The 18,285-nt window shown below is 39.9% G+C and overlaps 1 protein-coding gene across 3 annotated transcripts in view; it reads left to right on the top strand.

Moving 5' to 3' along the window:
• Window positions 1-202: 202 nt before the first annotated feature.
• The window catches only part of FAT4 (FAT atypical cadherin 4), a 190,476-nt gene continuing 172,393 nt past the window's right edge, over window positions 203-18,285 (top strand). For all 3 annotated transcript variants that reach the window (XM_012558542.1, XM_012558543.1, XM_004386861.1), the window contains exon 1: window positions 203-5,377. In XM_012558542.1, coding sequence (XP_012413996.1) covers window positions 203-5,377 — 5,175 coding nt within the window. The remainder of the gene's footprint in view (window positions 5,378-18,285) is intronic.

The raw sequence follows: 18,285 nt of genomic DNA on the forward strand, positions 1-18,285 counted from the left end.
ATGCAACTTGCTTTTGTTGGACTGGAGGTTATTTGAAATAGCAGAGCTCTCAGACGGAGCCTTAAGCTGCTTTTTTTTTTTTTTTTTTTTTTTTTTGATTAGTTTTGTTTTCTTTTCCCTCTGGGGCTACTTAATTGGTATAGCTATTACTCCGTTTGCTTTACCCCTTCTCTTCAACACACCGTTCAAGGGAGCTAGGACCATGAACTTGACAGGAGACAGGGCTCCTGGCCGCCCGTGGCTCCCGCTGCCCTCTATATCAGTATTTGAGCTCCTTCGCGTCGTTTGGTTACTTTCCCTGCTCCCGGGGCCAACTAGGGTCGGTGGGGCCGAGCAGCGCCAGGTGTTCCAAGTGCTGGAAGAGCAACCTCCTGGCACTCTGGTGGGCACCATCCAGACGCGCCAGGGTTTCACCTACCGGCTCAGCGAAAGCCACGCCCTATTTGCCATCAACAGTAGCACCGGAGCCCTGTACACCACCGCCACCATCGACCGCGAGAGCCTGCCCAGCGACGTGATCAACCTGGTGGTCCTTTCCAGCGCGCCCACCTATCCCACTGAGGTGCGAGTTCTGGTGCGCGACCTCAATGACAACGCCCCTGTCTTCCCAGACCCTTCTATTGTGGTCACTTTCAAGGAGGACAGTAGCAGCGGGCGCCAAGTCATCTTGGATACAGCCACCGACTCGGACATCGGCTCCAACGGTGTGGACCACCGCTCTTACAGGATCATCCGGGGCAACGAGGCGGGCCGCTTCCGTCTGGACATCACCCTGAACCCGAGCGGCGAGGGTGCGTTCCTGCATCTTGTATCCAAGGGCGGGCTGGACAGGGAGGCCACGCCGCAGTACCAGCTCTTGGTGGAGGTGGAGGACAAGGGCGAGCCAAAGCGGCGGGGCTACCTTCAGGTAAACGTGACTGTGCAAGACATTAATGACAACCCCCCGGTTTTTGGCAGTTCCCACTACCAGGCGGGGGTGCCTGAGGACGCAGCTGTGGGCTCTAGCGTCCTCCAGGTGGCGGCGGCGGACGCGGATGAGGGCACTAACGCGGACATCCGCTATCGGCTTCAGGACGAGGGGACCCCCTTCCAGATGGACCCCGAAACGGGACTTATCACCGTGCGGGAGCCTCTGGACTTTGAGGCCCGCCGCCAGTACTCGCTTACGGTGCAGGCGATGGACCGAGGCGTGCCTTCGCTCACTGGGCGCGCCGAGGCGCTGATCCAGCTGCTGGACGTGAACGACAATGACCCCGTGGTGAAGTTCCGCTACTTCCCCGCCACCTCGCGCTACGCCTCAGTTGATGAGAACGCTCAGGTGGGCACCGTGGTGGCTCTGCTCACCGTGACCGACGCAGACTCCCCCGCGGCCAACGGGAACATCTCCGTGCAAATTCTCGGGGGCAACGAACAGCGCCACTTCGAGGTGCAGAGCAGCAAAGTGCCGAACCTGAGCCTCATCAAAGTGGCCAGCGCCCTGGACCGCGAGCGCATCCCTTCCTACAACCTCACAGTTTCTGTCTCTGATAACTACGGTGCGCCCCCTGCCGCAGCGGTCCAGGCGCGCTCCTCTGTGGCAAGCCTGGTGATTTTCGTCAATGACATCAATGACCACCCTCCTGTCTTTACACAGCAAGTGTACAGAGTTAACCTTAGCGAGGAGGCACCCCCGGGAAGCTATGTGAGTGGAGTGTCTGCCACTGATGGCGACTCTGGTCTCAATGCCAACCTGCGTTACAGCATTGTCTCCGGCAATGAACTAGGCTGGTTCTATATCAGTGAACATAGTGGCCTGGTGACCACTGGGGCTGCTGGGGGCCTGGACCGTGAACTTGCTTCTCAGATTGTACTGAATATCAGTGCGAGGGACCACGGGGTTCACCCCAAGGTTTCCCATGCCCAGCTTGTAGTAACTCTCCTGGATGTGAATGATGAGAAGCCAGTATTCAGCCAGCCAAAAGGGTATGATGTGTCTGTGGTTGAGAATGCCCCCACAGGGACAGAACTACTCGTACTTGGAGCAACAGACGGGGACCTGGGTGACAACGGGACGGTGCGCTTCTCCCTACAAGAGGCTGAGACAGTCCAGAAGTCCTTCCGTTTGGACCCTGTGTCTGGAAGGTTGAGTACTATCTCCTCTTTGGACAGAGAGGAGCAAGCTTTCTACTCCCTCTTGATCCTGGCAACAGATCTGGGCTCCCCTCCTCAGTCATCAGTGGCTCGCGTAAATGTGAGTCTCCTGGATATAAATGACAACAGCCCTGTATTCTACCCAGTCCAATACTTTGCTCATATTCAGGAGAACGAGCCTGGAGGTAGCTACATCACCACAGTGTCTGCTACTGACCCAGACTTGGGTCCCAATGGAACTGTCAAGTATAGTATATCAGCTGGGGACAGGTCTCGGTTTCAGGTCAATGCTCAAAGTGGGGTTATTTCTACAAGAATGGCCCTGGACAGAGAAGAAAAAACAGCTTACCAGTTGCAAATAGTGGCAACTGATGGTGGCAATTTACAATCCCCCAACCAAGCAATAGTGACCATCACTGTATTGGACACTCAAGACAACCCACCTGTATTTAGCCAGGCTGCCTACAGCTTCGTGGTCTTTGAGAATGTGGCTCTGGGATATCATGTGGGTAGTGTGTCCGCATCCACCATGGATCTCAATTCCAACATCAGTTATCTCATTACTACTGGGGATCAGAAAGGTATGTTTGCTATCAACCAGGTCACTGGGCAGCTTACCACAGCAAGTGTGATTGATAGAGAAGAGCAATCCTTTTATCAGCTAAAAGTAGTAGCCAGTGGGGGCACAGTGACTGGAGACACGGTGGTTAACATAACAGTTAAGGATCTGAATGACAACTCTCCCCATTTTCTTCAGGTAGTAGAGAGTGTAAATGTGGTGGAGAATTGGCAGGCAGGGCACAGCATTTTCCAAGCCAAAGCTGTGGACCCTGATGAAGGTGTCAATGGCATGGTATTATACAGCCTGAAGCAAAACCCCAAGAACCTATTTATTATCAATGAAAAGAATGGTAATATCAGTCTGCTAGGGCCCCTGGATGTTCATGCTGGTTCCTATCAGATAGAAATCTTGGCATCTGATATGGGTGTTCCGCAGCTGTCCTCTAGTTTCATCTTAACAGTGTATGTCCATGATGTAAACGACAACCCACCAGTGTTTGACCAACTTTCTTATGAGGTCACCCTTTCTGAGTCAGAACCTGTGAATTCTCGATTCTTTAAAGTGCAAGCTTCTGATGAGGATTCAGGAGCAAATGGTGAGATTGCGTACAGTATTGCTGAAGGAAATGCAGGAGATGCTTTTGGCGTATTCCCAGATGGTCACTTGTATATAAAAAGTGAACTGGACCGTGAACTTCAAGACAGATACGTTTTACTGGTTGTTGCTTCTGACAGAGCAGTGGAACCCCTTAGTGCTACTGTGAATGTTACCGTGATTTTGGAAGATGTAAATGATAACAGACCTCTTTTTAATAGTACCAGTTATACATTTTACTTCGAAGAGGAACAGAGCCCTGGGTCATTTGTGGGTAAAGTGAATGCTGTAGATAAAGATTTGGGGCCAAACGGAGAAGTAAGGTATTCTTTTGAAATGGTGCAGCCAGATTTTGAGTTGCATGCTGTTAGTGGGAAGATTACAAGTACTCATCAGTTTGACAGGGAGTCTCTGATGCGGCGGAGAGGGACTGCAGCGTTTAGCTTTACAGTGATAGCAACAGATCAGGGGCTCCCTCAGCCCCTCAAGGATCAGGCCACTGTACATGTTTACATGAAGGATATAAATGATAACGCTCCCAAATTTTTAAAAGACTTTTACCAAGCTACAGTATCAGAATCAGCAGCCAACCTGACGCAAGTTTTAAGAGTATCTGCCTCAGATGTTGATGAAGGTAGTAATGGACTTATTCATTATTCTGTGATAAAAGGAAATGAAGAAAGACAGTTTTCTATAGACAGTTCTTCTGGTCAGGTGACACTAATTGGTAAATTAGACCACGAAGCTACAGCTGCTTATTCCCTTGTAATTCAAGCAGTGGATTCAGGGACAATCTCCCTCAATTCAACCTGTACCTTAAATATTGATATTTTAGATGAAAATGACAATACCCCTTCTTTCCCTAAATCAATATTATTTGTCGATGTTTTGGAAAACATGAGAATTGGTGAACTGGTGTCCTCTGTTACTGCAACTGATTCAGATTCGGGTGACAATGCCGATTTACGTTACACTATTAGTGGGACTAACAACCACGGAACTTTTAGCATTAGCCCAAACACTGGCAGTATTTTTCTTGCCAAAAAACTGGACTTTGAAACACAGTCTTTGTACAAATTAAATATAACTGCAAAAGACCAAGGAAGACCTCCTCGTTCATCTACGATGTCAGTGGTTATACATGTGAGGGACTTTAATGACAATCCTCCTAGCTTTCCTCCTGGGGATATTTTCAAGTCTATTGTTGAGAACATTCCCATTGGGACATCTGTCATTTCAGTGACTGCACATGATCCTGATGCAGATATTAATGGGAAGCTATCCTATACTATCATTCAACAGATGCCAAGAGGCAACCACTTTGGCATTGATGAAGTCAAAGGGACAATATATACTAATGCTGAAATAGATCGGGAATTTGCTAATCTCTTTGAGTTAACTGTAAAAGCCAATGATCAAGCTGTGCCTATAGAAACTAGACGGTATGCTTTGAAAAATGTGACCATTTTGGTTACAGACCTCAATGACAATGTTCCAATGTTTATATCACAAAATGCCCTTGCTGCAGACCCTTCAGCTGTGATTGGTTCTGTTCTGACAACAATTATGGCTGCTGACCCAGATGAAGGTGCCAATGGAGAGGTGGAGTATGAGATCATCAATGGGGACACAGACACCTTTATTGTGGATCGTTACAGTGGAGACTTGAGAGTGGCTTCTGCACTGGTGCCTTCGCAGCTGATCTACAATCTCATAGTTTCAGCAACAGACCTTGGCCCTGAAAGGAAGAAATCAACCACTGAATTGACAGTCATTCTTCAGGGCATTGATGGACCTGTTTTTACTCAGCCCAAATATATAACCATTTTGAAGGAAGGAGAACCCATTGGGACCAATGTAATATCAATAGAAGCAGCTAGCCCTAGAGGGTCTGAAGCCCCAGTGGAGTATTATATTGTTTCAGTTCGTTGTGAAGAAAAAACTGTCGGACGTCTCTTCACTATTGGACGACTTACTGGCATCATCCAGACTGCAGCCATTCTGGACCGGGAGCAAGGAGCATGTCTTTACCTGGTGGATGTTTATGCCATAGAAAAATCCACTGCTTTTCCCAGAACCCAGAGAGCAGAGGTAATGATTTTGCAGTCATTTATTAATTATTTGCTGATGTGCCTTTTATAAGGGTTATTCTCTTTGTGTTCACTTTCTATAATTACTTACCTTTATTGTTGATTGTCAGTTTTACAAAGAGGAGTGCATAAAACTGTTCTGCCACAAGGAATGACATCAAAGTTAGCTTTAGTCTTGGTCAAAAGCAAACAATGAACATTTTTCACCTCATAGCAATTGTATGTATAAGGCCAGGGAGAAATCATTGTCCATTTTAGGAATACAAAAGAAAAAAAGAAAGTATGTAACCTAAAGCACTACATTGAACTAAACTCATTTTAGTAAGGAAGTCTATTAGTCGATGGGCAATTCAGAATTAAGAGATCCCTACTCCAAATGAAGAACATTAATAGAAGTCAGCATTACACCACAGCTTTTTGGGTTGGGAGTGGCAAAGCAAGATGGCCTGGCATGTTACATCAGGGCAGTATTAACTTTCACATCCTCAGCAGTCTTGGTAGTTTCTTTATAGACAGTGACTAATTTTAACATGCTGAGCCAAGCTTCAGGAGATTCCTGATTTTATTTGCCTTCACGTTTTAGACACTATCTTTTGACTTAGGGTAATCCTTTCTCTCCCCTCCTGAACTGAAGCCAGAGGTACTGTGAATGATCAGAGATTAGACACTGTTTCTTGAGACACAACTGTGTTGTCCAATGCCAAGGTATAGGCACATTTTGTTCTGTCTGCTGGGGGATAAGAAATTCATGTTTCATAGCATAAGCCAAAAGCATTCTAAGCTTCACCTTCCTTCGGGTATGTTTTAGGCTTCTACCTCTATGTATGTTTTTTTTTTTTTTTTAAATTGAACTACTTCCAATGTTGTTTTGATAATCAAGTTGAAATGATATAGCTATTTTATGAAAAGCTATTGTTTACCCTTTTCTAAGTTCTTTCTTTCCCTCCTCACTCCCCCCAAAGACATTCTGGTGTTACTCAGCCAAAAACACAAAATATCAAATGTGGTTTGTGATACTTGGCAATGGCCCAGACACAACACGCTAGTGAAATTGAGGCTCATGTGTTCGTTTCCTTGCTTTCTTTTCTTTCATTTTTTTTATTTTTTAGAAGTGGGGATTTTCTTCATCTAAAATGGTTAGTTAGTATTATTATTTAATTCCTAGTGATTCTTTTTTTCATAATAGCTAGCCATGTCTGCTGTATGGAAGGTGAAGTATATTCAGGGCTTAAAGGATATTATTATTCTTAGTGGAATACAATTTTATATGCTACATAGCCCTGGAGGGATTTCTAGGCCAAGTATCCTCTTTTACCTAGTCACTGTTTTTAAGATCTTAACATAGGTCTTATATATTGGGCTATGTGGTTTCACTTGGACCATGCTTTGCATGTAATTTTATTTTGATTTAAGGTCATCCCTCTCCCCAAACCTATGCCCTATCTTTACCTTCCTACTCAGTGGTTATTTCCTAGATGAAGAGATTTGATCAGTTTGAAAATCAAAATATTTATTGAAAGTAAACAAATAAGTCATTCCAAACTTTAGATGAATTTGTTGAACTGTAAAGCAAATTATGTTATTAGTTGTTTTTTTTTCAATGCATTACATTTTATTAGAGCACTCTGGAGAATGAGAATAAAGGTCTATTATCGTTAGATTTATATTGTCTCGTTATCTACTCATTAAATAGGAAAATATCAGCTTGGCTGAAATTTACTAAATAGTGCTGGCATTGTAATAAGCATGGGAATTAAAAAAAAATTAATCATCATAAATCATTTTAGTTAGTAATAGGAAATGATACATCTGTTACTTTTTTAACTTCAAGTTGAAATGAAGTTAATGAAAATTAAAAGTTATTACTTGTATTTGCTGTACTCTATTCACTTATAAATCTGAGGAAAAGTCAATATCATGACTTCCTTAAAAAAGAAAAAAAAAATGTTTGTCAGGGTATCTTCTGTGAACTAAAGTGCTGAAATTTAAGCCAAGTTTGAGTTCCCAAGCTCCAACCACTCTTAAAATTAAAAGCAAATGTGTTTCTTCACAGAATATTGAAAGCAATAGTTGGGAGCTAGAATTTCATATTATTATTGCTTGTATCTTTCCAGTATATACAATAAAGTGCTCTTTTCCTTCTACTCAAACATAATTAATTTACCTTGCTTCTGCAAAAAAAGGAGTTGTAAAGTTATAAATTACCTCCGGTTGTCAGAGGTGATTTTTTTATTGTTTCCAAGTGCAGACTTTGCTCCAATGCATTTTTTCAGAATTTATTCATGTGCACTGAGTGGAGTCTGGGTTGCTTACTCAGGTTTCTGGCCAGAGTCATGGCTGATCACATTCCATGGGCAAGCTGAGGGTCAGTGGGTAAAAGAAAAACAATGTAATCTGCATTCTTCTTCTAGCTCTAACATCTGGGATGGAGGGCTGAGGCCTGTGATCCTGATATTGCTCATTCCAGAGATTTGTCCACTTGTGCACCTTCGCTTGCCTTACCTATCATATCTAAAACTTTAGCATGCACAGGAGTGTCTTTGAAGAATGGTTTTGAGTGCACAAGGTTAGTCGTCCTTTAATTTCACCTCTATACATTCTTAGAAGAGGATGTGTTGTCTTGATTGTTAGAATAGTTCTTATCGAGTGTGCACCATTTTTTTTTAGGTTCAACGGGCAATATAGACACAGTAGTCAATACACATTTCTCTTTTAATATGTGTTGTATAGAAACATGCAACTTATAGGCACTTGGCTGGACCTCATCAAGGACGGGGCTTTGTTTTCCTTTTATCTCGGGGCCTCGTGTATGACCTGATGGATAGTAGGTGCTCAGTACATGTTTGAATAAGATGGTAGAGGAGCCAAGACCAGAATAATGCATGCTTTTGTGCCTTGGGAATGAATCAACAATGAAAATCTGGTGGAATTGGATGGAATTAGCAAACATGATCTTGAATATTAATTGAACTAAAACACAGGCAAACAAACCCCTTGCTGTTGAGTTGATTTGGACATATTAATTATATATGTTCTATAGATGAACTGAGAATTGGCAGAAAACTCAAAGAGAAACTTGGGTGGGTGGTCTGACAGGGAGCTTGGAGTTTAAATAGGAGGACAAGAATGTATGCATTTAGGTAACCTCCAGGGCTGCCGTTCTTAAACTTTTAACATCAAGACCTTTTAAAAATTCACGAGGACCTCGAAGAACCTTTTTAGGTGAGTTTTATCTATTGATATTTACCATTTTAAGCACTGAACTAAGAAAATCTATTAAAATCTTAGTTTTAGTTCAATTAAAATCACATTAAACCCATACCATATTTTTATTTTAATAAAAAAATCTGTTTTTCCAAACTAGAAAAATAATAGTGAAAAGAGTGGCATTATTTTACATATTTGCAAATCTCCTTAATATCTAGCTTAATGGAAGACAGCTGAATTCTCAGAACTTTTTCACTCAGTCTATGGTATTATGTTATTTCGGTTAAAGTACATGAAATAGGATCCATCCTTACACAGATACACGGAATTGGATAAAGGAGGAATATTTTAAAATGCTTTTCAGATAGTTGTCTTTTTTGTTGTCGTTACTACACCAGAAATGGACAAATGGCAGTTTGTTGAAATTCACCTGCAATGTGGAATCTGAAACCATCTTTGTGAACTTTTCATGGTCTTTTACATAAAAATACATTGGTCTATCCTGGGTTTTAAATAGATCTTTTACCTATACATGGCTTAGAAACATTATAGATTGGTCATTTGGAAATGATCAAATCTCCAAATGGTCATTTAGCAATTATCCAATTACTAAAACTCATTTCTGAGTTTTAGCTGGTTGACTGAATTTTGCCGATCTTCCAAGTGTAGACATATTTCATTGTATAGTATCAAAATTCACGTATGTTAATATTAGCAAGGATCTTATCAGAATAGTCTTTAAATGTTGGGACTCTCAACCTCACGGTGATGGATAGAAGATTTCTAAAATTTGAATTTTCACTTGAAAGCTCAAATTGAAAACTCAATAAAGTTATTCGTTAGTAACATATATTGTTAGTTGTTGTTGAAGGGCCAGGCTCCATTTGTTCATTAAAATAAAAATAAAAAACACTACCAAATACTTACCTATAAAAACCATAGTTTTCTGTCAGTTATTCTTTCAAGTTAAAACAGTATTCCATAAATAAAGTGGCTAGTTCAGCTTGCAACTCTAACAATCACTATGTGCTTTCCTTTAAGAAAACTATAGCATTTAGGTATACAGCTATGGTTCTTTCTGTGCATTTCACATTTCCTCATATAGAATATTGAAAAGACATCAAAATTTAAGGGTCTAGGTTTAGTACAGGTAATAATTTTACCATTTCTTTAAGGAAGTTTCTTTACTTTTTAAGTGAAATTACCATTTTAATTTTTACTGTGAGTGTGTGGCAGTGAAGAGTACAGTGACTGCTAGAACAGTTCAGAGCCACTGCTTTGATTGATGCCAAAGTACCAGTAACTTTAAGGAGCCCTAGTGGTACAGTGGTTAAGCACTGGCCTGCTAACCAAAACGTCGTCAGTTTGAACCCACCAAACACTTCTTTGCAGGAGAAAGATGCGGCAGTCTGCTTCTGTAAAGATTTACAGCTTTGGAAACCCTAAGGGGCAGTTCTCCTCTGTCCTGTAGAGTGAGTATGAGTTGGAATTGACCTAACAGGTTTGGTTTTGGTTTGAACTAGCAGTTTTACCCGCCATTGCTTTTGCATTACTATTGCAAATGCCAACACAACAAACAAGGTAACTTCTATTTTGCACTTTTATTTTTGCCATCTCAAGCCTTTTTAGAGTCTCTGGTATGCCTGGAGGTCCGTGGTCCACAGTGAGAGATCCACTGGTCCAGACTTTTAGGTTTTTGCTAATCAGTAAAAAAATGTCTCTAGAAATACTACATTAAAGTATGTTTAGAATAGTTGGTAAATGAATTATGATGCAGTGAAAAGTAGAAATGAGTTTTAGTAATTGGATAATAAATTAATTCACATCCACACTGAAGCCATCAAGATGTCCAAGAGAAATATGGAAACATTTGTAAGATCATTGCTGAACACCACGTTTAGAAATGATTTTCTTTCAGAAGACGTAGAATCAGGATGAGTGTACCTCAGATTAAATGTTTTTATAAATTGGTGTCTTATCCATCACAGGCAGAATATAGGTGACAGAACAAGGCATATAATAATAAATAAATAATCACTGTAATTATAAAACTGTATCAAGAATTTCTATGTTCAGAGTCATCAGGTGAAGTAACTTTTAAGCATTTTATCATTTGAGCCTCACAACAACCCTAGTAATATCATTTCCATTTCACAGCTGCAGAAACTGAAGTTCAGAAACATTGTATAACTTACTTAAAGCTGTCTAGATAGAAAGGAAAATCACATCCTGACTTGCACAAATCCAGAATTTGTACTCATAACCACTATTCTATAAAGCCAGGGTGATCTGTGGTTTTAGTTAAGAGAAAGGTTCTTGGCTCCGTAGATACGGGCATATACGTATGTGTCTTAAAAATTTTGTTTTTATTTCCCTTTGTCATTAAAAATTCTTCACAAAGTATGATTATGTATTGTCTGAACTCTGGAGAAACAAGATTTTTGTCTGTCTCAGTGAGGACCATCAGCACATGAAGTAGATTACTAGGGGTCAGTGAAGTGGTCGTAGCAGTGATTCCAAATTGAAGATCCGTGGATGCGTTTCTGGAACAGGGAAGATGGGTGAGAATGTGGGAGAGGGGAACCAGAGACAAAGGAAGAGCCAAGATATATGTGCTGTGTCTCCTAACCCACCGCACTGTACAGCGTATGAGGGTGGAGGATCCATTTCTATGTTTTTAGATGATAAATTTTCCTTTCCAAGAAGTAATGATGGCGCTGGAGTGGACAGAGTGTGAAGATTAAAGGGATGTTAAAAAGAGGAAAAAAAAAGTATTGCTTTTTCTGCTTTGACTCTCCAGAATATTTCTTTAAAGACACCTTATGATTATTTTGTGATTTTTTTTTCCTTTTGGTTTTTTTTTTGTGTTATTAAACAAAATAAGGTAAAAGATTCTGTGAGTTTTCAGGACATGTGCAAATATATGTCACAGCCAGGATTATTGATGGCCAGTTACGCTCATGCTGCATATTTTATATATGTCTTCAGAATGCTTGCACTGGTTATGCTGTTTTGGTGATAGATTTCCACAGACATAATTTATATCCTGATGAATGTATTGCTTGTTTCTTTTTTGCCGTTATTAAAACACTGACCATTTTAGTCCTTTATTGTGCCATTAGATTTTGAGGCAGCTATACTAGGAATAGTTTGGAAAATACTTATGTATTTAGCGTTTTGTGGTATCAATTTTTCATTGCATTGTCTGCAGCTTGCACTTTGTCATCATTAGAATGAAGAACTGCCTAAGAACCTCATTATTTGTGAGGATATGTTGTGTTAGGCCCCAAGGTGGGTCCTTTATTCCAAGAATTAATACGTCTAAGGCTCAGTTCTTTACAATACTGATAAAAGGAACCTGTGAGTGGAACTAGGAAAAGAACAACTGGCCAATGATATGGGCCAAGATGAATTAAAGTTCCATAAAGTGTCCTACAAATAGAGTATGATAAATATTCTCTAATGCTTCCAGGCTTTAAGTAATTCTGTGACAAGAGTAACCAATTTTAATAGCATGCTAAGTAAAAAGGAGAGAGTAGGGGAAATGCAGACAAGTGGAAAAAAATTCCATTAGACAAATGTTGTTTTTAAAGTACATGTATATAATTATATGTTAACGCAAATGCACCCATTATATAGTGCCTGCTGGCTTTTCCCTGATGTTAATACTCCGAGACAAAATTGTACAATCGAGTTTGAAAATGAAACATAATCCAGTTGGCAGGTGATTTATATGTGATAATCAAGAATTGACTATAGGAATACAGTCTATATGTGTAGTCTATATATCTCTCCATGTTTAAGAAATGATCAGTAAGTAAAAAAGGGCAGAATTTTAAGGTTTTTGAGGAAATGGTAAGAGACATTTACAAACCATGCTTTTGGCAGCTGGAAGCAAGTGGCATTGTTGTGGATTATTTGTTACAGGTTATTTGACATTGTTCCAAAGCACTTTATCAGTCATAGATTCTAACACGTATAATGTACTTACAGTATGCCAGGCACTGGTGAAAACTAGGGGTGGTCTTGTCGTCATAATAATTTGGAAGGTAGGAATATACCTCATCATTCAACAGATGAGACTGCTGAGGCTCATGGAGGTGAAGTTTATGGAGCTGGTTTATGGTGGAAGCAGGATTTGAACCCAGCAGTCTGACTCTAGATTCTGTGCTCTTAATCCCAACACAGTAGTGACTAATGCTATTGTAAGTATGGTTAACACTTTCTATACTCTAACAGGCATATACTTTTTACTGTGTAAAAAGTTGTTTTCATAGTTTTGTATTTCTTTATATGGCTGATTGAAGAAATATAGGGTAAAGTGAAATTTGGGGAAGGACTCAGTGGTAGCATTACTTTAGCCCCTATCAATCTTTGTTGAGATTAGGGTTGAATAAATGGTGCTGTTATCTGTCAGTTCTTCATTTTGATTTTTTAAACCTGAGGAGGGAATTTATTTCCTTTCTTCCAGTGACTGACTGCCTCGTTTCTTTTCTTCTCTTTTTGGCAAACCTCCTTGAAGGAGTTGCCTATAACCACCTTCTTTCTTCCTATTCGTTCTAAAATCCACTCCCGTCAGGCTTAGCTCCCGCCCACCGATGAAATTGCTCTTAGCAAGGCAGATATGACAGCCTTGTTGCTAGATCCAACCATCAGTTCTCAGTGTTCATCCTATGTAACACATAAGGAGCATTTGACCTAGTTGATCTCTCTCCCTTACATGAAATACTTTCTTTATTTGGCTTCCATGTTATCATACTAACTTGGCTTTTTGTCCTATCTCTTGGACCACTTCCTTAGCCTCTTTCACCAGCTTCTCTCCATCTCCCCAAACTCTAAAGATTAGACTGCCCCGGAATCAGTTTTTGAAACTCTTCTCTTTTCAATTTACACTCATTCCATTGAGGATCTCAACCAGTCTCATGACTTTTAATAACTTATATATACCGATGACTCCAAAATTTTGTTTCCAGTCCATGTATCTCTTCTGAATTCTATATTCTTAACCAACTGCTTACTCAACATCTTTGATTGGATATTTAATATATATTTAAAATTAACATTTGCAAATCTGATATCCTGATATCCTCCTCAGTAATAACCTACTCCATCTTCAGCAATCCCCTTCTCAGTTGATGGCAGTTTCAGCCTTCAAATTGTTTGGAGCAAAAGTCTTGGAGTCATTTTTTACTGCTCTCTTTCTTTCTTACCCTGTGTATAGTTTGTCAGATAATCTTGTTGGCTTGACCTTAATAATATTTCGAGAAACTTGTCATTTTTCATCACCTCAGCTGTTACTACCTGTATCTAAAAGACCATCATCTTTCCCTTGGGTTATTGAAGACACCCCCATGTTGGTCTCTGACATCCTTTCTAACTATTCTTGCATTCTCCCTCTGCTTTTCCTACACTGGCTTCTTGCTTTTCCTAGAAATTGCTAGGCACACACCTGCCTTAGGGCTCTTGTTCCTGGCTGTTCCCTATGCATAGAATACTCTTTCCTCCGGACACCTATTTGGATAATTCTTTCCCGCACTTCAAATATTTGCTTATATCTCACGTTCTTAATGAGGCTAAGCTTTCTTTTACTGACTTATTTATTACTTCAGCCACCCCCTCATCCTACCCAGTCCCCATTATTCTGCTGCAGTTTTTCATATTCTATCCCCCAATAGGATTTAACAGCCTTCATAATCAGCTTCTCCCCATCTCCCCAAATGCTAAATGGAATCAGTTCTTAAAATTCTTTTCAACTTACACTATATCTTTGAGGAACTCAACCAACCTTATAACTTTCAATAACATGTATGCACTGTCTGTGTATATGTGTGTGTGATATAATTCATTGCTGATGAAGATTTTGTGTTTTATCTGTCTTACTCCAATGAGAGTAAAGTTCCACAAGGGCAGGTATATTTATCTGCTGTGTTCACAGATGTACCTCAAAAGACTAGGACATTATTTGGAATAAGGGAGGCACAAGATACATTTTTATTAAATGAATAAATTAATGAGTTTAGGAATGAATGAACTGGCTTCTCAGCTTCTGCCACTGTCTGCCTTTCAGTCTAGAATCAATATAGCAGTCAGAGTGATCCTTTAGAATGTAGCTCAGAAAATTTCACTCATTTGCTCAAAATGCATGACTTAGCATCACTCATAGTGAAAGCCAACTAACTCCTTACAGTGACCCATAAGGCCCTGTGTCACCTGCTGTTTTTCATTTCTTTTGTGACCTCTCTTCTTAATGGATCTGCCTCACTCATTTAGCTCAGCAACCACAGTAAGGGCTGCAGGTACAGGTGTCAGGTACTCTCGACTCAGAGTTTTTGTGCTTGGGGTACTCAGCCTGCACTGACCACTTCCTCACTTCTTTCATATCTTTTCTCAAAGTTATCTCACAAATTCCTCCTTGCTCCCAACTTGTTTCCTCTTTCTTTGTTTTCCTTTCTCCTTAGTCATTATCATCACTCAACATCACACACACTTTATTTCTTTGTTTTGTTTATGGTCTGTCTGACTCTTTTTGAAGTCCCTGGGAGGTCCCTGGTTAACACTCCCAGCTGTTAATAGAAAGGGTTGGCAGTTCTAGTCCACCCAGAGGCACCTTGGAAACAAGGTCTGGTAATCTACTTTCAAAAAGCAGTCATTGAAAACCCTATGGAGCACAATTCGACTCCGACACACATGGGATTGCCATGAGTTGGAACTGACTCCAAGGCAACAGTTTTTTTTCAGGTCCCTCTAAAACATACGTTCTATGAGGGGAGAAATTTTCTTTTATTTTACTGTTTTATTGTATTTTTGGTGAAAGTATACATAGAAAAACGGGTTCCCGCTCAACAATGTCTAAACACATCTTTCAGTGACATTGATTACATTTTTCATATTGTGTCAAGGTTCTCATTATTTCTGTTCTAGTTGTTCCATTCCCATTAACTTAGCCTCACTAATCCTCCTCCCTACACTTCCTATCCATGCTTTAGAGTAACTGTTGACCATTCGGTCTCATATAGACAATTTTTCAAAAGAGCTCAATACCTAAGAGTGACTTCTTTACTTTTTGAGTTAACCTGTTATTTATTAAAATGTCACTTCAGGCGATAGTTTCACTTCAAGGTTTAAAGACTGTCTCAGGGTAATAGTCTCAGGGATTCCTCCAGTCTCAGTGGGTCCAGTAATTCTGGATTTTTTGAGAATTTGAAGTTCTGTTCCACATTTTTCTCCCTTTCTGTCTGGATCCATGTATTGTGACCCTGATCAGAACGTTCAGTAGTGGTAGCCAGGCAGCATCTAGTTCTTCTGGTCTCAAGGTAGAGGAGGCTGTGGTTCATGGAGACATTAGTCCTGTAGACTGGTTCCTTCTCTGATTCTTGGGTTTCCTTCTTTCTGTTTTACTCCAGACAAATAGAGACTGATAGTTGTATCATAAATGGCCGCTCGCAGGCTTTTAAGACCCCAGACACTACTCACCAAACTAAGATGTAGAAATAAACGTTATGAACTATAGTATGTCTATTGACGGAGTTGTCCCATGAGACTATGACCCTAAGTCTTCAAACCAAGAAAAGTAAACCCATGAGGTGATTGGTTATGTTTAAGAAGTATCTGTATCTGTAGCCTCTATTTGTTTATACGTATACAAGAAAAAGGATGTATTGGTCAATGCTGTGTTGTATATAAGTTTACAAGAACAGCAACAACATGCATATATTTTTTTTGTGTACAACTTAATGACATCAGTTACATTAGTCAAGCTGTGCATATCTCACCCACATTCAATGCTACCTTTCCCATCACCATAAAGAAAAAGTGACTAAACTCTAGAGAATGATTTCCCCTCTTCCCTCCTTATCCCACCCATGGTTTCACCAATAGACTTAGTCTCTGTATATATACCTATACTTGTCGTTTCATGAAAGTGAGATCATACAGTATTTGTCCTTTTGCAATTGTCCTGTTTTGTTCAGCACAGTGTCCTCCTGGTTTATTCATGTTGCAAGATGTTTCAAGAACTAATTTTTCTTTATGGCTGAATAGTATCTCATTGTATGCATATACCACATTTTGTTTATCCATTTATTTGTTGAGGACACTTAGGTTGTTTCCATCTTTCTGCTATTGTGAATAGAGCAGCAATGAACATAGGTGTGTGTGTGTCTATTCATGTCTCTTTGGCTTATTGTAGACTCTCAGAATATATTTCATAAAGTAAGAGATTATTGTTGAACATGCTGAAAACATGCTACTTAAGTGCCAAGGGCTAGATTAGTGATGCATGCTGAAGTAAAGGAGTTATTTTTCATAACCCAAGCCAAATCTGTGTGGCTTCTTCTGAAATTAGTGAAGCTAGCTAATTAGGCAAAGGCTGATTTTCCTGGATAAAATGGCAGTGGCTGCGTGACTTGGCTGGCCAAGAGCCCTGAAACCCAATCTCCGGAAATCTTTAGTGTCTGCAGTACAGTAGGATCATCAATGTTTATTTTATAGATATTTTGAGAAAGAGAACATTTAAGTATATATATCACAAGCTATACTACACTATTAACATGTCTGCTCATTTCCTTGGAGCTTATCTAATATTTCTTTAAAGAGCAACTTTAAACAACTTATTGTAAACCATCTTGTGTCTTGGCAAAATGTTGAGTGCATTTTTAAAAAAAATACTACTTTCAGAATTGATAAGTTTAAATACTTCCTTTTTGTTTTTCAAATTTACCTTTCTTGTTCAACATTAAGCATTAATAACCTACATAAACTTGATAAATAAAATGTATCAAAGAAAATATTGCTTAATAAGCCATCCTGCTTGAGGTTCAGTTGGAAGAGCATATGGTTTGATTTGGAAAAACCTTGATTCAAATGTGGTCTTAGTTACTCCAGGAATCTCACGTGTAAAATGGGAATGAAAACCTATTTCATAGCTCCTTTTGAGAAAATAAAAAAAAAGAAAGGTGTTCAGTAAAGTTAGATACCTTCACTCTTTCCCCAAAGTACAAAGAATGCTATCCTTTTTTTTTTTTTTCTTAATTTCCTTTAACAAGTCTTTGAGAAGACAAGAAAGCATTTTTATCTTCTTTTTAAGGAAAAGGGACAGCATTCCCTGATGTGTGTGCTCACAAATCAACTTTAGTCAACATGATTGGCACTAAACCACACTGCCCAGTCTGTGGTTTAGTTAATGTTATTTACCCATCCATCATTATATTGTTGTTGACAAAATTCAGTAATAGAGTTTCCCAAGGGAAGTCATTTATTAATTCTTAAACTTTATTGAAAGGATTAGTTGCTCATGATACAAACAAATTAGTATGTTGGGTTATTCAGACTTTGTTTTATTTTGAAGCCTTTTCTCTGATTTAATTGGAGTGGAAGCAAAACATTCCAGCCAGAATTGTCCTTAGAAGTAAGAATGGTGAGACTTTGTCTCACATACTTTGGACATGTTATCAGGAGGGACCAGTCCCTGGAGAAGAACAACATGCTTGGTAGTGGGACAGCGAAAAAGAGGAAGACCCTCAATGAGATGGATTCACACAATGACTGCAACAATGGGCTCAAACACAGCAGTGATTGTAAGGATGGTGCAGGATCAGGCAGTGTTTTGTTCTGTTGTACATAAGGTTGTTCTGAGTTGGAACCGACTCGACAGTACCTAACAACAACAATGAATGAAATATTGACTGTCATGAAACAGTGTGT

Source organism: Trichechus manatus, unplaced genomic scaffold (assembly GCF_000243295.1).
Source record: "Trichechus manatus latirostris isolate Lorelei unplaced genomic scaffold, TriManLat1.0 scaffold00174, whole genome shotgun sequence".
Taxonomy (NCBI): Eukaryota; Metazoa; Chordata; class Mammalia; order Sirenia; family Trichechidae; genus Trichechus; species Trichechus manatus.